This window comes from Theropithecus gelada, chromosome 12 (genome assembly GCF_003255815.1).
Source record: "Theropithecus gelada isolate Dixy chromosome 12, Tgel_1.0, whole genome shotgun sequence".
Classification (NCBI taxonomy): domain Eukaryota; kingdom Metazoa; phylum Chordata; class Mammalia; order Primates; family Cercopithecidae; genus Theropithecus; species Theropithecus gelada.
The window spans coordinates 72,740,935-72,765,130 of NC_037680.1; the positions used below are offsets into that span (position 1 = coordinate 72,740,935).

At 39.0% G+C, this 24,196-nt stretch overlaps 1 protein-coding gene across 3 annotated transcripts in view; it reads right to left on the reverse strand.

Moving 5' to 3' along the window:
- HECW2 (HECT, C2 and WW domain containing E3 ubiquitin protein ligase 2) overlaps nt 1–24,196 on the reverse strand; it is a 384,249-nt gene that overhangs the window by 76,117 nt on the left and 283,936 nt on the right. For all 3 annotated transcript variants that reach the window (XM_025405496.1, XM_025405495.1, XM_025405497.1), the window contains 2 exons: nt 15,577–15,762; nt 1,638–1,772 (listed from right to left, as the gene is read on the reverse strand). In XM_025405496.1, the coding sequence (XP_025261281.1) occupies nt 1,638–1,772; nt 15,577–15,762 (321 nt within the window). The remainder of the gene's footprint in view (nt 1–1,637; nt 1,773–15,576; nt 15,763–24,196) is intronic.

Consider the following 24,196-nt stretch of genomic DNA (forward strand, 5'->3'; position numbering starts at 1 on the left):
ACCAGCAGACAGTGGGCAATCCCTCGGAAGGGCAGCACTGCAAGATGTGCATGATTCCAACAGCCGTGTCAGAAAGGACACTCCCCTGGAAGGTTTAACAACGTGGAGGGCTGGACGCTCAGTCTGTATGGAGTTATCTCTGGGCCACTGCTCAGTTTCCAGCCATAGGAGGAAAAGCCTTAACGTATCCCTTAGGGTCCCTCTCTCATAAAGGCTACTACTACTAGACCATGAAAATAATTCATGTTCTAAGGTAGAGGGGCTGAAAAAAAATGAAAGTATAGCTATTAATCTCATGTATGTTTTCCCAGAAAAATAGTCCTGGCTAGACCAAACAGCCAGCTTCATACTGTGAAGTCATGATAAGGTGAGTGGTTAAAGGGCACGGGCCATGCAATAAAATACCAGACAGAGCCCTAATTGTGCTACACATCGCACACAAGGTCCAAAGGTGAGAGGTCTGTTCTGCTTTTAAGATGAATGCTGTTAGCGTCGTTCAGTTCACCACTAATGGGTTACATGACAGCAAGGTAAAGATTTATTAGCTACTCATAAAACATAAATATTTTTGTACATACCTCATCCTGTAATATATTTGTATATCATTTTTATATGAGCTTCTCATGTGTACCCTTCTATATCTGCACTTACAACCAGTGAACACATGATGCATTGGAGCAAGTATGTAAATCATGAGGGGAAATTCCAAGAGCAGAATTTTGATGAATCAGATCCAGTTATTTACTGTATTCATATTTTTTCTTATGCAAAATATATGGCTACAAAGATATTTGATATACAATATAATATTGAAAACATGACATGCACATAGACACAGAAAAGGCATGTAAAGGCGGGTAAAGGATCCTAATTCTAAAGGGAATTTTCAGAGACAATGTAAATCAAGTGATGGTATATAATCAAATCATAAGCCCATAGGAAGGAGAAGAAAACTTGACTTAAGACATTTCTTTTATATATTTAAACTGCAAAAGGAAGAAGTGAAATAAGATTTGTTTTTTTGTGGTTTTTTTTTTTTTTTTTTGGTTAGGATATTAGAGGGCCCTCATGTGGTTACCATTGGTGCCTGCAAACTGGTTAAGCAGTTTTTAGCAATTCTTAGTTCAGCCCATTTTCTCCAGGCACATAAAGTATATAAAACAACTCTCTCAAAAATATCCTAATTTTAAAGAATACTAGTGAAGATTCCATAATCCCATAGCCCTGGATGAATATTTTAATGTAATATAGAACACCTCACTTAAGAAATTCTGTATTTAACCAAGTTATATTCATTTCTTCCTGTGAGGCTGAAAATGGGTGTGCAAACAGGCTTATCAGCTCCCTGTCTTGAACATTTTAGTACATTATCAACTCCCTCTCACCTTCGTCTGAGTCAAAAAATCTTAAATTTCTTCAGTTTTTCCTCACATATCCTACCTTTTTAAATTTGTGATTTAGGCTGTATGTATTTCCAGAGAAGCCCTGTCAACATTTGAAAGCTTTTCAGCCTCTAAATCAAACTCAAAAAAACAAAACAAAAAAATACTTAAAAAAAAAAAATCCAATTCCTCAAACCATCACATTCTAGAAGCTTCTATCAACCAACAGGTCAGTCCCCAACATGCTTGACTCACCTCACCCGCACTGTGGCTGCGTTGCCTTGTCAGGTGTTGCCGATGAACCAGCGCACTTGTAGGTCTACTGCTCTGAAGTGGGAGCCGGGGATCAATGAAAGTGGTGGTACGGGAGTTGTGGTCCACAAAGAACGCCTAGGATACAATACACTGAGTCAAATACATGCCGCTCACATGTCTTAGCTGAGCTATAACATCAGACGGTCAGGAAAAGACTCACTTCTGAGTCACTATCTTAGCTCTATTTTCTCATAATTTTCAGTATTTGGGGAAATTTCTCCTTACCCCCACAGGACAGATCACATTAGAGAAAGCCAAGCTTAGATGAGATCCAGAACGAAGAGAGCAGGAAGGAACATTATGCTTGGTTTTAGGAAATACTCTACAAGATAGTCATCAAAGATATGATCTGAGAAGGAAGCCAGAAGAATGGACATTTGGGCTTCTCTTAACTGACGGTCTTTGAGCTCTTACTATCTTAGGTGGTTATTATAAAGTTCTTACCACCTTGAAACTTTTAACCATTATTGACTTCTCTTCTTTTTTCCTTCTCCTATACAGTAAGCCACCAAATCCTTCTCATTTTCTCACTGTAGTATCCTCTATCTGTCCCCTCCCAGCCTGAACACCACCCCATTATTTTGGGACTTTATTTTATGTGTATAAGTACTGGTGGTTTCTCAGCTGCTCCACATCTCTATCACCATAGTCATTTAACTGGCCCATTACTACAGGAATATTCTTTCTAAATACATCAATTACACACCACCCAATCCAAAGCTTCTCGTGACTATCCATTGTCCACAGAAAAGACATTCCCACTCTTTGGTCAGTTTTTCATGACTCTTTAACAGTCTGCCTACATGCCTTTCCAGTTTAGTCACCTATTACACACCCATTCAAATTCATCACATACTGTCTAGAACTTTGGGCAAGCCACTTAAGTTCTCTGAGCTATATATTTCTTACAAAAACCTGTCTCTTTCATTCCTAACAAACATTTCTCCCCCACAATGTGTTAGGAGAGTGGAAGCCATGTCTGGCATGATCACTGTAGAATCTCTGGTAACATGAAATCACGAATGAGCATAAACCATTTACCTCAGCATTGCAGTAACATGAAATACAATGTAGCAAAGCATTTTTTGGTCTATTTGTTTAATTCTAAAACTATACAAGTGCTATCTATCATTATCCTTAGGGGCCCAATGTTGTAAGTTTTCAAAGTAAAATTTACTCAAGGTAATAATGAAACCCATTATCTTAAGTACAATTAGAAATTGTAAGTTTTCCATGATCAGATAGTTAATTAGGTCATCAAAGATGAAAGGGGCTATTAGGAGAGCCAGGAGACTCAGTACCTATAAACCAAGTGTCAAGGCACATGATGTATGCCAAATAACAGGCAAAAAGAACTGACCTTTCAAATCGATGGAGCTCAGTTAACAAAGTACCTTAACACCTAGAGATGAAGCTATCTAGGCAAATGCCAGAGGCAGATAGTATATTTATGCCTATTTAGAAACCTACTTTCCCATTACGGAACCGAATGTTTCATATGGAACTGTATGTACATCATTAAGAAATGGGGCAGGTCCCATATAGAAAACATTTTTACATCTTTATAAAGAAATAACTTTAAGCAATGGATGTACCAGAAAACAAAGCAGAAAAATGGACAGAACAGGAATCTTTCCCAGTCCTTTCTCTTACTATCCAATTTCTGAGTACAAAAAATAAAGGCTTTGTGTGACATTTTGTCATCAGCCTTACATCCTGGGTAATGTTTCCTCTTCACTAACCTTGGGTGAAACATCCTTCTTCTCAGGTCTTGGAAAAAGTACTCCAGTGATAAAACCTGTGTGGACTTGCATTGACAGGTTCTGACCCCAAATGTCACATTGGTCCCATTTGGTTTGTGCTTCTAATACAATTGTCCACTATTTCTGCCACTATTCAAAATGTCATAAAATAGCAATTAAATTATTTTGTACCAATGGATGTGGCTAATACCTATTTTTAAATAATACATATTAGAACCAAACCCATATCCTCTTTATGTAAATGGAGAGTAACAAGCTTTTATTACTAACACAATCCTATTAACCATCTTGTTTAAGGGAAAAATACAAAGAGCATAAATTAGAATGGCCTATTTACCTAATTTCTCAGGAATGTTTTGAAGGGATGGGTGGTCATTAACGGTACAATGATGCACTTGTAATTATAAAGACAAATGGGTGTCTACATGTAGGTCAACCGTGATTTGCATGTAGTGTCATAGCCTAATGTGATTTTAAGAGGCTTGTCTAAAATCCATTCTCGAAAGAACTATACTGCAAAAGCCTTGAGAGTAGTGACTATCTTACTCACTCTGTTATCCCCAATAGCTTTTAGGGCTGTGCCTGGAAGAAAGAGGGTGCTCAGATAAAAACAAATTGCCAAAAACTTGAATTTCCAACCAAAATACAAGGAGACAACTAACAATTAACTAACCAAGTGTTAAAAAGCATGTTCTTGGGCCAGGTGCGATGGCTCACATCTGTAATCCCAGCACTTTGGAAGGCTGAGGTGGGTGGATTGCTTGAGCTCAGAAGTTCGAGGCCAGCCTGGGCAACATGGCAAAACCCTGCCTCTACAAAATACTCAAAAATTATCCAGGCACGCGATGGCGGACACCTGTAGTCCCAGCTACTTGGGAGGCTGAAGTGAGAGGATCATTTGAGCCTGGGAGGTGGTGATTGCAGTGAGTCAAGATTGCACCACTGCACTCCAGCCTGGGTAGGTGATAGAGTGAGACCCCATGTAAAAAAAAAAAAAAAAAAAAAAGCACGTTCTTTTACAAAAATACTGAAGATTTGGGGGAAAAAAAAAATTGAGGGAAGCTAAAGACCCTAAAACCACAAACAGAAGATTTTAAAAATCCCATTGTAAATATGGATAAAGTACCAGGTTAAAAATTGAGAAGTAGGAGGCAACATAATGATTAAATGCTTGGAATTTGGAAAAAGACAAGCCTGGTTCTGAGCTCTAGTTTGCTACTTGCTAGTAATGCCACTTTGGGCAAACTAGTTAAAATTTTTAAACCTCGGTTTCTTTTCCTGTTAAATGGGGATCATAACTACATTAAAGGAAGGTTAACTGAGATGGTTCATATGAATTTTTGAGCATGCTGCCTGTGACACCTCAAGTATGAGGTACTATTATTATCACAAATAATAGTTTTCTTTTCTGAAACCATTTCCTAAGGATCACAATGTTTCTTGCTAAAGCCCATATACAAGGCTCAAAAAAAGGAGGACCAGTGAAAACTGTTTGTTACCAGGCTCCTTGTAAGTATGTGTGGCCAAGACTAAGTTCTGACCAGTAAGACGTAAAACATGGTACTTCTGGGAAATCTCCTGATGAAGGACAGATGATCCCTCGTTCTGTTCTTTGCCTATCTTACTCTCTGAAACACAAATTTAATAGTGGAGCTCCAGTAGCCATACTGAACCATGGGGATTGTTGAGGAAAAGAGTCAAACTCTGTAAAATACTTGAAGAGATTTATTCTGAGCCAAGCATGAGTGGCCAATGGCTTGTGACACAGCCCTCAAGAGATCCTGAGAATGTCTACCCAAGGTAGACTTGGTGTTATACATTTTAGACAGGGCTAAGGCACCAAAAACACATGCAAGATATATGTTAGTTCAGTCTGGAAAGGCAAGACAACTGGAAGTAGGGGTGGGGGCGATTCTAGGTCATAGGGAGATTCAAAGATTTTCTGTTCGGCAGTTGGTTATTATCTAAAGATCTGGATGGAATCAATAGAAAGGAATGTCTGGGTTATGATGAGGGTTGTGGAGACCAAGGTTTTATCATGCAGATGAAGCCTCCAGGTAGCAGGCTTCAGAGACAAAAGGCTGTAAATATTTCTTATCAGACTCAAAGGGTCTGTTCTATCAGTTTTAAGGTCTCTGTTGGTGTTAACGCCGGTCAGCTGTGAGGCATATCCAACCCCTCCCACTTTCCATCACGGCCTGAACTAGCTTTTTTAGGTTAACTTTGGAATGTCCTTGGCTGAGAGGAGGGGTGCATTCAGATGGCTTAGGGGCTTAGAATTTTATTTTTGGTTTACAAGATGAAGGATGACTGAGCAAAAAGTTGGAAGGAGCGGTCGGGCGCAGTGGCTCACACCTCTAATCCCAGCACTTTGGTAGGCCAAGGTGGGCGGATCACGAGGTCAGGAGATCGAGACCATCCTGGCTAACATGGTGAAACCTCGTCTCTACTAGAAATATACAAAAAATTAGCCAGGAGTGGTGGCGGGCACTTGTAGTCCCAGCTACTCAGGAGGCTGAGGCAGGAGAATGGTGTGAACCCAGAAGGCAGAGGTTGCAGTCAGCAGAGATCGTGCCACTGCACCCCAGCCTGGGTGACAGAGCAAGACTCCATCTCAAAAAAAAAAAAAAAGTTGGAAGGAGCTGGGGCTCTCACAACATGATGAACTCCCTGGTCAACCCTAGACTGCCTACCTCTGAACATCTTTATCGAGAGAATACACTTTTTTTTTTTTTTTGAGATGGAGTCTTGCTTTGTTGCCCAGGCTGGAGCACAGTGGCACCATCTTGGCTCTCTGCAACCTCTGCCTCCCAGGTTTAAGTGACTCTCCTGCCTCAGCCTCCCAAGTAGCTGGAATTACAAGCACGCACCACCACACTACCACACCTAATTTTTTGTATTTTTAGTAGAGACAGGGTTTCACCATGTTGCCCAGGCTGGTGTTGAACTCCTGACCTCAGGTGATCCACCTGCCTCAGCCTCTCAAAAGTGTTGGGATTACAGGCGTGAGCCACCATGCCCAGCAAGAATACAATCTTGTACATTAAAATGTATATGGGTTTTGCACCACAATACAGTTAAATCAAATCCTACTGGAAACACTGAAGTTTCCACACTGCAGAGGAAAGACAGTCTCTCTAAAAGAAAAATCAGAAAACACCATTATATGTAGGGATTTTCCCTATTTGGTGAATAGTGATATATCTATCATTCACCTTTAATACAGTTAGAATACAATTCCCAATTTAAGTAAAATGTACAGTTGGGAATTTATCAAGCTGGGATTTGAACCCATATTTCTGTCTGACCCCAAAGCCCAATGAGCAATACCTTTTCCCCCACCTCTCTTCTTTTCATACATCATCTCCCTTTTTCTATTCTGCTTTCTGCCTACCATCTTTTCCTTTTTATGTTCTTCCCACTCCCCTCACACCTTATATCACACTTTATTTTAGGAAAACATTTCAGTAGGTATTGAATGAGACTGACAGTAACAGCCACTCACAGTGCTTGGCCTCACCAGTTTCAACACTGCAAAATTTCAAGTGGAAAGACTGCTACTGATCCTAGACAGCATGCTCTACATACTATGCCCAATTCTCATTGCTAATCTGTTGGAAAGATGGCCATGGGTGGAAAATAGGTCCTATTTGTATCCCACAAGGGGCTCTATTTCAGAGTCAAATGGAATGTGTATATTGTTTACACATGCTTTTTATGTCTGCCAAGTACTTGGGGGAAAAGTCTTGATTAAGACCTCCATCAAAGCCACACAGCTAGGGCACTGACTGAATATAGCACTTCTAAGGAGCAATCCCTTGGTGTGAGTTTTGGCTCCGCTCTGGACCCACTGTGTGACCTTGGACAGATGTCCTTAGAGCTTTGCTTTATTCACTTAAAGGAGATTACTCAGGTCACAGTTGAATTGTGAAAAATAGATTCTACTTTAAAACGAAGAGGAGAGCACGCAAAGTCCAAGCATGGCATTTCTATTTGTGACACACATATCAATTATGTCAGGAAAATGGATCACTTTCCCACAGGAAGTGCTACCTAGTTCAAGCCAGCAATGAAGCTGACCTAGTAAATTTGGATCACTTTATGTCACAATTTTTGAATAGCCTTCAATTATTTATGAAAGTATCTACCATGTATTAATAAATACTGTCTAGAGGAGAGTATGTTGATAATGCAGACATGAAAAAAGAAATCATATGGAAAAATAGATCATTTTCACATTGGTCACTAGTAAAGCAAATTTTGAACAACATTGATTCCCTAATGCTAAGTTTCATTAAGGAAATTCACTCAAGCTTTACAGTGCTGGGCCAACTAACAACTCAAAAACTGAAAGGAATGCAAATACACAAACTTGAATCTCATTTTTTAAAATGTCTACCCTTTCACAGCTTCAGGGCATAGTCAGAGTCAAAAAATATGGGCTAGTTGGAGCCAAGTGGTATTTTAGTGAAGCCAAACAAAATACAATTTTTTCTTTACACAATTCTTTCTTTCATTCTTTCTTTTTTTAAAAAAACAACAAACTCCTATTATTTTAAGAAAAGAAAAAGCCATCACTATTTATGAAGAAATACCAATCTCAGGCTCAACAAATCTAAGTTAAAGAAGTTTGAAATTGTTTCCAGTTACTATTTTGCCACTAAGGAATACATATTAAAAGGCTATGTAAACAAAATAAAACAAAAAGTGCTTGCAACTATGCTACAGAAAGACAGAACATCTGATCTTCCATTTTTCTTTCTATAAACAGTGATGGAAACAGTGAAAGGACAATAATTGATAAGCCAGAAGCACTATGTATTGTACCTATTCTAAATTCTGGTTTCTTAGCCTACAAAGTCTTAGAAGTGCTCAAATAAGGGTTCATTGTAATCTACTTTCATTTTCTAAAGATTGTATTTACTTACCCATTCTCTTCCTTCCAACTTATAACTCTCTTCTCAGCTTCTGGCTCCTTCCCCCAAGATTCTCCCAGTTATAAGGAATAAACAAGCTATTATTTTCTCTACATTATATCTTAGACAAACTCTGTCACAAATAGTGGAGATGAAAAGGGCTGAATGATACAGCTTATCCTCAGTAAAAAATCGTCATGCTAACTTGGTTCTTTTGAAGGAATCAGTAGTCCCAATTATTTCATGACATCTGTATAAGTCACAAAAACGGTTATAGAAAAGTATTACATTTAACTGCTATGACTGTAGCTCTAAAGGTGCTAGGAGAGGAAACAGGGATTTGTGGTACTTGGGCCAGAGTCCTGAAAACAGACGATTAGTAGCTGTGGACAAATATAATATAAGTACCACACTTTGATGTAAAATGTTAGCTAAGGGAGTGGTATTTTATGTGTTGGGAGTGACAGTATTTAGGTATTCAACCTAACGTAAGAGGGGAGCCAGTGGTATGTTGGAGATAGCTTGTACCAGCTCGTGAAAGCTAACTGTAATTTTAAGGAATTCTGTGAGCAGGTTGATGTGATGCTGACAGCATGTAACTGACCATGTTGGGAGAATTTACACCATGAAAATTGGCAAGTGCTACAAATCAGCCCTCCTCCCCACCTGCCCCAGAGAGCAGATTGTTCAACATTTCCCAGCTTACAGCTGTGGAAGACTGGGAATATAGTTATCCAAATTATCACATTTCAGGTGGAGTAGAAGGGCATTACCATGAAATGTTGAAATCATATATATATATATACACACACATATATATATATGTATATATATGTATGTATATAACCCATGCAGGTCATAAAGACAACTGTTAAAAAAGAAAAGGCAAAAGCCATCTCTGTACTTAGGCAATTCCTTCAAGATTCCATGAGTCTACCATTTTACTCAGAAATTTATTCATAAAACTGATCTCTGCTCTATTCTCTCATTCAAAAAGGTACATAACCCCTAGACAGTTTATTTTTGCCATTTGCCTTCTATGTATACTTATGCATTATTTTTTTCTAACATATTTTTACCTTTTAAAATAGACAAGAAGTCCTTAAAAACCAAGTGCTATCTATCAATTTATAGTTTAATTCCATCAACAGCTAGATTGCTGCATAACTTAAGGTAATTAAACCAGGTGCCCACCACAAGAGGTATTTGTTGTTTCCAAGCAATTAAAAATGTATCACAAAAGTAACAAATGTGGTGGTCAAGTAGACAACTTATTTTTCAAAATGTAGCACTTATCTTGCTAAGAGACTTTTGAAATTATAGTAAGTTGTGGCCTCCAAATATTAAGTTGCACTTTACTCAATGAGCTAAATAGGACTTGACCCAGTAAATACTTGCCATTGGTTTCATGCAAGATTGAAACCAGGGTCTAGGTCATTACTGAAACAACTGTAGCCACACAGCCTATTAGGGTCTGGTAAAATGAGAATTCTCCAATCGGCTCAGCCTGTGGTAATTTCCACCATACAAATATTTGTTCTGTTCTAAAATCTGTCCTCGTGACCATAGCTGCTATTTGCTGTGGTTCTCAAAGTTGAATATTTGGACCATTCTGATACTTAAACTCCCAATCTGACACCCCAAGTCAAAACCTCTAGAGTTACAAAGCTTGGACATAGAAATGGAAGCCAATTTAGCTGGGAGATATTGTAACACATGATTTCTGAAGGGAAAAACACAAGAAACTATGGGAAAGATATTTCACTTTAAATAAGAAGATGGTTCCCATTATACATTTTTATTTTTTAAAATCCCATGACATGTATGATATGTCACTTATAAAGTTCAAAGTTTCTTTGCATCTCGATTTAGGCCCAAAGAGAATAATGCGGGGAAAAAACCCTGAGTTAATATTGTTTGAGAGTCTAAAGCAAAGAGGCAGGGGGAAATAGTCCATATTTAACATCTTAAAGAGAATTTTTTAAAAAACAGAGACTTTTTGGCCGGGCGCGGTGGCTCATGCCTGTAATCCCAGCATTTTGGGAGGCCAAGGCGGGTGGATCACAAAGTCAGGAGATCGAGATCATCCTGACTAACACAGTGAAACCCCGTCTCTACAAAAAATACAAAAAATTAGCCGGGCGCGGTGGCGGGCGCCTGTAGTCCCAGCTAGTTGGGAGGCTGAGGCAGGAGAAAGGCGTGAACCTGGGAGGTGGAGCTTGCAGTGAGCCCGTGCCACTGCACTCCAGCCTAGGTGACAGAGCAAGACTCCATCTCAAAAAAAAAAAAGAAGAAGAAAAAGACTTTTTTCCCCCCCAAAATTAAATCAAATAAGCCCATTATGTAAACTTGAGAAATAACAACTTTCACAGTTTTGTTTACTCATTATCCAAGTCATTTTGTAGCATTCTCTCAGTTTAACTCTCTGCAGTGTAGTATCCACTGATTTCATTGAATTGTTATGTTTCTCCTGAAATTCACTCATTATTTCTTCACAGGAACCAGAAATACCCACCTGGTGCTTTCCTGTCTCTGTGCCTTTACTTTGGGTGTTTTCCCCACCCCATTCCTATTTTTTCTCTCCTCCAAAATCTCTTTTAACCAAACTTCAACCCCTCATTTAAAGCTCACCTCAAATACTGCTGTTACTATGAAAACTTTCCAGGTATCTCATGCCAGAAATAAGTCATTCGACAGTGGACCCTTGCATAGCACAAATCAGTGCTAAGGCGCACATTCTTTTATAATTCAAAGAAGAGGCATTTAGGGTAAAAGAGCAATGTTTAGGAAAGGAATGGTTAGTGGCTTTACACAGGAAGGGCATGATTTTGTGCCAAAGTGTGGATCTGATTTCAGTTCCAGTTCTAAGTTATTTGGCTTTCAAGAATGTTTCTAAAACCTTACTTTCATGATCATGGCTGATGGAGAATACAACCACCAGAGTAGATGTCCACTGGTACAGCAACAGAATAAATCCACTGAGACACCACAGTATCAGAGCACTCATCGTAGAGAAACAGAGAACATTCCACGTCATTATACAGGTGTAAGGCAGGAGCAAACAGCCCAGGCCAGACGACCCTGCAGCAATCAAGAACGACGTGGACAGCAAAGAACTGTAACACCAAAAAGAAACCCTGCTGTGAAAATACCAGACCGCCATGGTTCAGGGAGACCAGCAGTTCCTTAAGAGGAGGAATAGGACGCTGACATGAATTCTACAGTATATCCCTTTTACATCATCATGTATTTCCTATAAGAGTAAGGATTCGTCAATTAACAAATCTGTATCATTTTCACGAAATGTCAAACTGATGAAACTTTTTAGTTACTGTTCTATATAGATCCCTGCTTCTACCTCTAAATTTCAGTAAATTATGAATGATAATAATACCTACCTTACAAATTATCAGGAGGCTCCCACAGCATCCTGCCAAACCCTTACTTTCTTCATTATAATTGCTGAAGCTATCCCTTCACCCTCCTTACTGGTGAGAGGCAGGAGAAGAGCACAGACTCTGGAGCTGGACTGCCTGGGTTCAAATCCAATTCCACCACTTGCTAATTGTGGGACCTTGGTCAATTCACTTAATCACGCTGTGCCTCAGTTTCCTCTTCCATATAATGTCGATAAAAATAGCACCTATCTCCAGGCTGCTGTGAGCACTAAACGAACTAGTGTCTGGCCCGGGGGCAATGCTACACACTCCAGAATGCTACATTAAGTGGTAAATTTTTATCATTGTTAGCACAATGGTGCACACCTCAGAAGTGTTGCTGAATGACTAAATAAGTGAAAACACGAAAGGAAGATGTTACACTAGAGAAGACAAGATGGAGGCAAATTTCAGCCTGAGAACATTCCTGTTAAGCATCATTTCCTTTCATGTAGATGAGGATATGGACATCCTGTTCCATGTCAACTCTAAAAATCAGTTATCACTGTGGGAAAATAACTTCATAATAGTTAATAGCTTTTGATGTTGCATTACACGAAAAATGTTTTCTCCGTTCAAATGTTCTAGAAGCACAGCAACTCATTTTTAAAAGGGGTTAGCCAGGCAGGGTGGCACGTGCCTATAGTTCCAGCTACTGGGGAGGCTGAAGTGGGAGGAGTGCTTGAGCCCAGGAGTTCTGGACTACAGTGTGCTATGCCAATCAGGTGTCCACACTAAGTTCCCCATCAATATGGTGACCTCCTAGGAGTTGGAGATCACCAGGTTGCCTAAGGTGGGAGGGACCAGCCCAGGTTGGAAATGGCACAGGTTGAAACTCCCATGCTGATCAGTAGTGGGATCATGTCTGTGAATAGCCACTGTACTCCAGCCTGGGCAACACAGCAAGATCCAGTCTCTTAAAATAAATATTATTAAATTCAATTAAAAGGGGCTAAAATTCCGGGGTTGAAAGAAAACCTATTAGCTGCCTATTCATAAGACAGGAGACGGGACTCCTAACATGCTGCCCAAAGCAGAGTCGCCGGATAGACCAAGTGCCAGCCTTCCTGAATGTTCCTTTACGTTATTTTAATCTACCGGAAGCTGGTGACTTGGAAAGAAACTTACATGGGAGAATCACACAGAGATAAACTTGCTTTAGTTAAGGTATCCAGCTTAGCTAAAAATCGTATTAAAGTCTTAATGCATGACAGAGAGAGATCAGGCTAAAGTGATAAGCTTTTGGGTCTGTCTACTAATCTGTCTTGTCCACAAGGCAGGGGTCCTTCAAGTCTTTCACCCCAAACAGCATTCTAATGTAAAAGCCAGCAGCAGATTGTGAGGTCAGCTCTCCACTAGCCTACACTCAAGGTTCTGTACAATGCCAACTTCAAGTTGTAACACCCAGATTAGTAAAAACATCCCCAGAGAATAGGATGTTCTGGATAGTCATGTCATGAACATTGTTGAGGTAATGTTTACTCCTGTTTAACCACCAAAACTTTTATAAAAGCTATGAGACAGAACTTGTTCTTAAGAATACATTACAACTCTTCTTCAATAGTATCCTAAATGTAATTGAAACTTTTTTCAAGGTCCAGGGGTTAGTAAAAGAACTCTCTCCTAAAGTGTGTCTGGCAAGGTATGACTGGCAAGAAGGGACTAACCCCTGCCTTAACAAGTTAAATCTCAACACAGAGCAGAAACAGATGCAGCATTATCCATTATCTTAACTTGGGTTTTCCCTGGACCTCTGATTCTCCAATGAACACAGCTCCCTCATTCATGATTTCAGGTAAAATCTTGTCAGAGCTGAAAACAGATGAATTCTTGTTGTGCTACTACTCTTTAATACCCAGGTATAATACTACCAGTATTTTTCAAAGTCCTTACTTGGACCATCTATGCCCTTCCATCCAACGGAACATTTACAGACACTGGGCTCTCAGGCTGTTGAACCAAATGCAGTACCAGCAAAGCCGTATCTTCCCCTGGTGTCCCTGCTTCCAGCGTAGTGTTCTGAAAAGGCTTCTCTGTCATGCCCATTTGACTCTAATTCAGTGTCATTTTACTTGTGGTCCAGGGACATAATCACAAGCCCAATTCTCTTTCACCTCTCCTAAACTTCGTGCTTGCCACTTCTAATCTTCTCTTGGCTGGGAATTAGAGGTTTATTAAAAACATTTGCAGGAAGAGAGTTTGAGGGCTCCTCCCACACATTAAAATACATGCATTTTCTGACAACCATTTTGGCTGCTCATAGGTTCTCAGGTAATACTGCTGGAAGCTGAGTTCAGGATAAGTAAGAGGCTACTGTGGTAAAGGTCCCTCTGCTAGAGGGAACTTTGGAGCAGGGATGGCATTTACTGAGTACTTTACGTGCTCCATTTGCCTTGAATATGGATATACTTTACTCCTTACTTCTTTCAGGTATTTGCTCACCTATGGCCTTATCTGTGACACCTTCCCCAACCACCCTCTATGAAATAACATTCTCCATTCCTGTCTTTCACTAGACCTCATTTGTTGCTTTATTTTTAATCATAGCATTAATCAGCTCTTGGTATACAAAGAATAGTATGTTTGTTTATTTGTCTATTGCCTGTCTCTGAGACATGAATGCTGCATTCATGAGAATGGCAGTTCCACAAAGTAGTTGGCTTATCTGTTTTGCTTAGGTACTCAATAAATATTTGTTGAACAAACACTCCAAGGGTTGTTAAATACATTAAATATGCCATTTTAATTTTCCCTACCCTTCAAGTCACATATTCCCAGACTTTTTATAGACAGAGAAACTGAAGTTGGTTACTCAATACTTGGAGAGCATAATGTCATGGTTAAGAGCATGGTTCCTGGAACCAGCCTGGCTGGCCTACAGCGTGGCTCAGCCACTGCCTGTCTCTATGATGTCAGGCAAGTCATTGAACCATTCTGGACATGGAGCTGCTTATCTGCAAATGGCAATAATGATAGTACTGCTTTACCAAAGTTGTGGTGAGGGCCTTCTATCTATAAAGAGCTTAAACAGTTCAGGTCTCATAGTAGGTACTACATAAGAGTTACATAAATAAAAATTAAATCTTAGCTGAGGGTCACCTTATAACAAGCACTAACTTTCTCATTCTGATTTCTTACTCATAGAATGACTTCCTGATTGTAACCAGGCTTTCCGGTTCATCCATCTACAGAGGAAGTACAGAGGTAGCTATTCTGGCCTGTGTTGCACAGTTACATATTTCTTGTCATAAATTAATCAGTGAGTTTTGGTTAATGTGCTAACAAAATCACGGTTCTGAACCAGTAAGACTGAGGCCGAAGCCCAGACAGTGTCACAAAGACACACCTCATGCAGTTGCTTGGTTAGTGACCTCCTAGCCACCTTCTCCAAACAAGACCACAATTTTTTATTCAAATATCTACAACACAAGCTGAGTCACTAGGGAGAAGGAAGCACTGCCTGAGAACCCTTTTCTCTAATCAGCAGAGCATGGAGAGAGATGACAGGCAGGAGAGTTTCCAGGGAGAAGCGAATGCTTTGCCAGCCTCACAGCCCTCCCTCCGCTCCCTCCACGACTTCGGAATGGCACAGTCACTGTTTGTGGTCACAAACAACCTGCTGTCCAGGTTTCACTTGAACAGAAGGTGGAATGTTTCACCTCACAAAGAGCCTTGGCCCTCACTTGAAGGATAGAGCCAAGTGCCGAAGCCACAAGCAGCCCACAGGCATTCGGCACTCCCTGAGGCATCTCCCTCATGTTACCTTGCCCTGGTGATCATGTTTCATTTCCCATCCCCGCGGCAGCTCTAGCTGTTTGTTCGCGAACATGTTGAGGAATCCCACAAGGTCCCGGTTATGCTGGTAGCGTTCAAAGTGGTGGGTGTCCCGCCGGACTTTGGTGATCATGTGCTTCAAACACGTGTTGTTTGTAAACATGCGGTAGGCACTCTAAAGAAAAGAATGGAGAACCCATGTTAACTCACTTGTGACATGCAGAAGCACCAGAAATACTACACATGGGTATGGCTACTCTTCCAATAAGTAATGAAATGCATATATAGGCTTCGACAGAATTCTAGACCCATGTATGGAAACAGCAGACAGAGCAAAATATCTTGGACAAAAGAAAACATAAAGACCACAGAAGGTAAGGCAGTCTCCGCAGCTGATGTCTAGGTCTCTTCTTTTAAATTTTTTTTTGTATTTGAAGTTCTGGGGTACATGTACAAGATGCGCAGGTTTGTTAAATAGGTAAATGTGTGCCATGGTGGTTTGCTGTACCTATCAACCCATCACCCAGGTATCAAGCCCAGCATGCATTAGCTATTTTTTCCTAATGCTCTCCCTCCCCCAACCCCACTCCCCAACAGGTCCCAGTGTGTGTGATGTTCCCCTCCCTGTGTCCATGTGTTCTCATTGTTCAGCTCCCATTTATAAGTGAGAACATGTGGTGTTTGGTTTTCTGTTCCTGCGTTAGTCTGCTGAGGATAATGGTTTCCAGTTCCATCCAAAGGACATCATCTCATTCCTTTTCGTGGCTGCATAGCATTCCATGGTGCATGGTGTATACATACTACATTTTCTTTATCTAGTCTATCATTGATGGATATTTGGGTTGATTCCATGTCTTTGCTATTGTGAATGATGCTGCAATGAACATATATGTGCAGGTATCTTTGTAATAGAGTGATTTATATTCCTTTGGGTCAATACCCAGTAATGGGATTGCTGGGTCAAATGATATTTCTGGTTCTAAATCTTCAAGGAATTGCCACACTGTCTTCCACAATGGTTGAACTAATTTACTAAAGAACAAGCATGTTGTGGAGTCTCACTACACATGGGCCATTAAATCCTGAAGCTGGTTTTAGGAAAGAAACACACAGTCAAAATTACACGACACTGGAGATGAATATGCCACCTTACAGAGAGCCCTGACATAGCCAGTTTCTCCCCCAGTATTGGACTAGGTTATTGGCTCTTTGAGTGAGTGCCAGATGACACAAGTAGTATATACTTTAGGGCCAAGTTGCATGGAAAAATGCTTGCCATATATTTCTATACTAGAAGGACATGCAATGGAATGAGCTGCTCTCACGGACCATCACACTCAACTGAGATCACAATAGACTGAGGTTTTAGAATCTCACCCTTCATAGAGGCATATAAGCTTGGTGAATGGAATAGCAGGCTGAGGTGCCTAGGCTGTACATCTCATTCTTTTTTCTTTTTCTCTCTTTTTCCCTGTGTATATTTGGTTGGATGTATATAAATGAAATGCAAGTTTAAAAAACTCCACTACACCCCCACACAGAAAAGCGATTGTTTTATCTAAAACCTTACAGTCTTCATTTCTATCTTTAAAGATGATTCCACAAACTGATTATAAGTCATGATTGTCCACATATGAGTCAGTCAATAAATATTTATTGCACAATACCATGCACAAAACAGCAGAAGAGGAATAACTGTATGGCAGCTGTTTCCTTGAATCATCAGAGGGAATATGATATTCATGAAACTGACCAGGCCGTGAATGATCTATCCTGGAACTGTATTCTTCTCAGATTGATTCAAAGGGCTTTGGATTCCTTTTATCTTTAGTGTCTCAGGGACACTAGACTGAGTCTGGAGGTCTTCCAGCTTTATGTGTTCTGTTATCTATTTTAGTCTACATTGTATGGGTTCTGTTATCTATTTTAGTCTAAACTTTATGGGTTCTGTTATCTATTTTAGTCTAAGACAGCCCAAGGCAAACCACAAGGACTCTAAAGTCTCTGGAAATGATTTCATTTTAATAAACATTTATTGTCTTTGCTGTGCCCAGTACTGTGGTCATTATTAGGGATCAAAAGAGGAATGAGTATGAAGACAGTCAACAGTACTCCAGTCTTTCTAGGATCCCTCAAGATGTGTCATGTCCAGGTCAAAGCATTTATTGCTGATGTGAGTCCCTCTAGAGCTTTCTTCCCTTTGACACAGCAACTGGCAATGTTTGAACAGGGATGCTCCCCAGTCTGGCTCCCTGGGTCCCTGAGTGACCAGAGGCACCCTGATAACCTGACTTGGAATGAGAAGTAATCCTTCGTTAGCTTAAGCCACGGAGATTTGTTGGTCATTATTGCTGAAGTACAACTTAAACTATTCTGATTGATTCACCATCATTAAATACTTGTTCCCTATCAAAACAAATTAAAGGAAAGACGAAAGGAAGGGAGGAGGAACGGAAAAAGAAAGAAGACCACAATGAACCATCCTTGAACCTTAGTTCCTCAGTACACTTGAATATAAAGTACTTTGGAGTCATATTTCAACCGACAGTCTAAATGAGAGGAGGTTTTGATGGCTGTGAGCAGTTGTGTGGTTCAGAGCAGAGAGTACTGTCAATGCAGGCAGGCCTATGCAGGGGCTCTGGGCAATTAGAGAGCATGAGAGAACAGGAAAGTGATACCATGAAAGCAGAGAAGGAAATAACAGAAGTTGGGCAATGTCAGAAAAAAACCTAACTTCAGCTAAGTAATAGTTTTGCCTCTATTGGCTGACTGCTTTGAGTTTTAAATACAATCAGCAAGGCAACTGTTTTCTACATTTGGCTCAGTGTTGCTGATATATTTTCACATAAGTCATTGCAAGTTAGAGTCCTGAGACCACACTAGTTTGTGTAGGAATCATAGTGAGCTTTCAGGTCTAACTACCTAAGAGCAAAACAAATATTAAATCTCTTCAGGGAAAAATTATTTGGGGGATAATTCTGTCAGATAAATCATTACATTAACTGTTGTTCTAAATAGGTATACCTTTTTGTCGCCTTCACTGCTCCCTCTTCTCACTAAAATAAGTAAATAGGCCACATTCTGATTTCTTATCTAGAGCACCAGAAATGCTCCTCACTTTGTTAGAAAAGAACTTCATTAGGGCAAGAAGTAGTGGCAATTAAGTTAAGAAACCCATCCCAACCTCAGGTTTGAAGTAATTCCCTGGGGCTGAATAGCTCTTTAAGCACAGAAATCTTAATGCTGGTCTTATAATTAATTATGCCCTTTCATCTTCCCCCTCTCCACTCAATGAAACATGTAATATGGTGCCAAACACATCCGATCTTTGCAAAGAGCATCTACCAAAGTAATTCAAAGCAAGAAAGATTTCTCTCAGTAACTAGTAAACAACCTTTAGATCCACAGTCTTTTCAAGTCTGAATAGTAAGTACATGACTGTTAGGGTCTACACAAAACACTTCAGCCAAACAGGAACATACTTCTAGACTGCTATGTTTCTATAAAAAAAAACACAAAACTATGTTTGAATAAGTGCATATATATGTTTATGCAAAAACTGCATGTGTATAGATATGTATATATAGTTTATGTGTGTGTGTGTATATATATATAATTTATAGATCTACAGTTTGGGAAGGATATGTATACTCCATATAGAACTACAGTGCAGATTCTAGTCTCAGCTCTGTCACTCAGAGAGACAAAGAAAACTACTTAATCTCTGTCTCAATTTGCTTAACTGTAATATGGGATAATAACTCCCTTGCTTTCTCCATAGGCACGTGAGATTCAAATCCAGTTAGACAAAGGATGGTAAAGTAATTTGAAAAGGTCAAAATCACTTTACAAATACAGGCTATAAGTAAATAAAAATATATAGGGGATTATATCTATCATACCTGTGTTACATCATACCTGTGTTATAACAGATAAAGAGAGCGGCAAAATTGTTCACCACTTTTAGTCTTTAAAGATCTTGCGCCAGCTAAGCTTCATTAGTTATGTGCTAAGCCATGTGCTAAGCCCCGTGCTAAACCCTGAGGATACAGAGATGAGCAAGGCCTGATCATTCAAAAGGATGAAGAGGGAGAATTACAGGGGGAGGTGGAAGGAAGAGATTTCACTGGAGGCAGAAAGAGTTGGAAAAACAAAGGCCACGACAGTGGTGAAAATACTGAAACACGCTGACAGAACGAGCAGAGGTAAGAATGGGAGCAGTCCAAAGACCCAAAACCACTAAACAGATAGAATTAGGTTGACAAGAGTTTAGTCTTCATGGAAGCTGATATTGACAAAGCTGTGGGTTAAGAGAAAAGAGGCATATTTATTCTCCTGGGGTTTAGTGGTTCTAACTAGGTGAGGATCCTTTTCTATGTTTGTTTGTTTGCTTGCTTATCTTATAGAAAAAGATGCAGTAAATGAATCTGATATTTTACCTGAAGCAAAAGTAGATTAGAGAAGAACCCATGATACCTATTTCATAACATAGTCTTATGATAATGAACAGAATTCACCTGGGAAGCTGCTGCACGTGGACTCGAGCAGTTAAGAAGAATTGGTAATTGTTAACAGTAGACAAAGCCCCTTTAAATGATCTCTAAAGGAAACAACACTTTGTTTTCCTTTGACATAATTTAAATATTCTTTTTAGTTATTCCTTCTCAATTCCAAAAATCCCTGTTCCAAACTCCCTCCTGGTTGTTTCTCGTCTTCCTAGCAAGAAATAAACACTTGATGGTTGAGTGAATGATCAACTGAATTTCTTGAGTGGAGTTTTGTTAAATAACACTCCTTAGAACTTAAATGTGTTTTTGTTTGGTTACATGTTTGTTTGAGGTTGTAGAAGTAAATGTCATTGCCATTTGGCAGCAGAATAAGAAAATTATATGCAAATACTCAGTTCTTATCAACTGCAATGCAAATAATAATCAATCCCCTCTCCTTTTTTTGCAGGTTTTCCTTAGTGTTATGATGACCAAATGTCCTAGATTACCTGGCCCAGTCCTAATTTCACCTAATTCTGTTCTCTTCGATAACATAGTTAAGTACATTACTGATAAATAAAATCTAACTTTCATATTTCAGAAAGTCTTCATCAAGAATAGGCATTCTGAATTCAGGTCTGGAAAAGCACGTCACCGAATCTACAGCAAACGTCTCTCACATTCACAAGGGAGCAGATTTGAGCACTTGTATACATTATTCACTAAAAAAATTTAATATACACAAAATCAAGAAAAGTTTGCATAATAGGTATGCACAGATATGAAAACAGTCCTGTTTTATACAGTCTGTCTTCATAATATTTTTAATTTTACAGGATTTACATTGTTTTCATCTAGCTAGAGTAAAATGGAAAAGAATTTTAACATTAACAAAACTAACTACAAATGATCAATTCCTCTATTTTGCAATAGCAGGAATTCCTGAGTTTTAAGAATATACTTGTGGATTTTGGAACAGTATTTTTCTTCATTAAGTACTAAGAAACTTAAACGATAGAATTAATGTATTTTTAGAGCTCATTAAAAGCCACAGTAGTAATTATTTGGCATGTATGTTGGAAAATTATTCAGTTGAATATAATGAAATATATTTATGTATGACAATAATTAGACAAATACAGGCACATGAGCTATAAAAGACATGGCACTAATAACTGAATCTTGAATTTACAAGAGAAATTGTTTGTCAGAACAATTTTGAAAGAAATCTGATCACAACCATTAGAGGGCAGTAGAATAATTCCTAAAGCAACCACAATGCAAAAAAAAGAAAGAAAAAAAACCCACAAAATTTTCTTTCTCAAGTTTTACTTTAGTGTTATGACAACCATATATCTATTTAACACTTTTCTTTCCAATGAGGATTACTAGGTATTACAACTACACGTAATCTGTTTTTCATGACTTTCTTTCAACATAAACTGATACCTTCAAGTCATTAAAAAAAAAAAAAGGTTAGGAAAATTATTAAATTCATTCCTTTTGCATATTGAACATTTTCAATAATACAAACAGGGAATTCACTGAAAGAGGTGTAGATCATAAACAATTCAAGCAAAGAACCCTAGACAATAAATCTTAAAATACAGAAATCAAATAAAAGTTTATTTTGTAACAGTTTCTGTTAATCTAGGAAAAAAGAAAACATTCCAGCAAGTAATGCCCTTTAGAAAAAATTGTCTGAGTTATCTCCATTAATTCATACCTTGAGACCTCTAGCAAGACAAATCCAGCTACTTCAATAGCTCCCATATATAAGTCAGGAAAATAATACTTTCTAAACCCGCAGAATTTAAGTCTTATAGAAATGTACAAATGCACAGCATGGATCATCTTTTTAGCTAATACGAATGCAGTTCAGTAAGAGGAAGAAAAAAATTAAAACGCTTTAGAAAGAATACTTTGAAAACAAACTAGGCTATCCAGCAAAATAAATTCTAAAATCATGCTCAACTAAAGAAAAAGGAAACATGACAAAAACATGAAAACAAAATAAGTTTAAAAAAAAAGAAAGCCTGTAAGCTGCTTAGTATTTTCATACTGTTAAAACATGTTAGTTGTCAAAAGTCCAAGAGAGTTATAGTTGTGACAAACAAGGTAAGGGCATTTAATGCAAAATCTCTTTATCCTAGGAGTTCCCAGACTACAGGCCACAGAACAATTGTATCAGAATCACTTAAAGGGCCTAAAACAAAACAAAGCAAAATAAAAACAGACTGCTGGGACCCACTCCAGACCTACTGAACCAGAATCTCTAAGGTTTGGGTACCAAGAATATGCATTTTATTTTTTAAACTCACCAAGTTTAAAAACCACGGCCTTGGGCCGGGCACAGTGGCTCACGCCTGTAATCCTAACACTTTGGGAGGCCGAGGTGGGTGGATCACGAGGTCAGGAGATCGAGACCATCCTGGCTAACATGGTGAAATCCCCCGTCTCTACTAAAAATACAAAAAAGTAGCTGGGCGTGGTGACAGGCACCTGTGGTCCTAGCTACCCCGCAAGCCGTGACAGGAGAATGGCGTGAACCCGGGAGAGGAGCTTGCAGTGAGCTGAGATCGCGCCACTGCACTCCAGCCTGGGTGACAGAGCGAGATTCCATCTCAAAAAAAAAAAAAAAAAAAAAAAATTTCCACAGTCTTATATCACAACTCAATGACTATTAATCCAATATCTACTTGAAACACTGCAGTGATGAGGAACTTGTGTGAAAGAAGGCAGCCCAAAGAGAGAAGTTAGAATTCTGTGCTTCATGATGTCATTGGTGGTTTGACGTTGACCACAGTGGGTGTATTAACACTACAGAAATCAGGAAATGCAGTATCAGGGCTTAATTTATTGTTCCGTGGGCTGTCTAGACTACACGTGGGCAACCTACAGGCCCAATGGCTACCTGTCTGTGTTTATAAAAAAAAGTTTCATTGGAACACAGCCAGGGCCATTTGCTTACATGTTGTCTTTGGGCCAAAAGCCTAAAATATTTACTCTCTGGTCCTTTATAGGAAAAGTTTACCGCCTTTTTTTCTACTTAAGGTCCAGACTTAAGAAATTAATGGAGAAAATTAAAATGCAGATGAAACTTCAAATTGTGCTGTTACATTGCAAATAGCACAAACACACATAAAATGAAGAAATGTAAGTCTAGTATGCAAAAACTATTGACAAAGGAATATGAAACTCCAACATGTCTCCCTTGTTACACTGTTGTCTTTGCTTGTTAATGCAAATGAAAATATTCTTGTTGGAACTATATTTGTTCTTCAATTACCACTGTAGGCACCAAAATCAACAAACCATTCAGTGTCTCTTTTACTATTGTTTGTAAATTATAGATATCTATATCTATACATACATAGATATCTATATCTATACATACATAGATAGATATCTTTCTATATATATATCTCACATGCATATATTTAAACATATACATACATGTGTGTATAAACACAACCTACATACACACAAATACACACACACTTTTTTTCCCCAGAAAACTCATGAACACTGCCATGCAATCAGTTGCTCTTTTTTTCTTCAACTTTTAAGTTCAGGGGTATGTGTGCAGGTTGTGCAGGTTTGTTACATAGATAAACGTGTGCCATGGTGGTTTGCTGCACAGATCACCCTATCACCTAGGTATTAGGCCCAGCATCCATTAGCTATTATCCCTGATGCTCACCCTCTTCCTACCCCACCCCTGACAGGCACCACTGTGTGTTGTCCCCTGCCATGTGTCCATGGGTTCTCATCATTCAGCTCCCACTTGTAAGTGAGAACATGTGGTGTTTGGTTTTCTGTTTGTCTTTTAGTTTGCTGAGAATAATAGCTTCCAACTCCATCCATGTCCCTGGAAAGGACATGATCACATTCCTTTTTATGACTGTATAGTATTCTGTGGTGTATATGTACCACATTTTCCTTATCCAGTTTATCATTGACAGGCATTTGGGTTGATTCCAGGTCTTTGATATTGTGAATGGTGCTGCAATGAACATACATGTTCATGTGTCTTTATAATATAATGATTTATATTCCTTTAGTTATATAACCAGTAATGGGATTGCTGGGTCAAACGGTATTTTTGGTTCTAGATCTTTG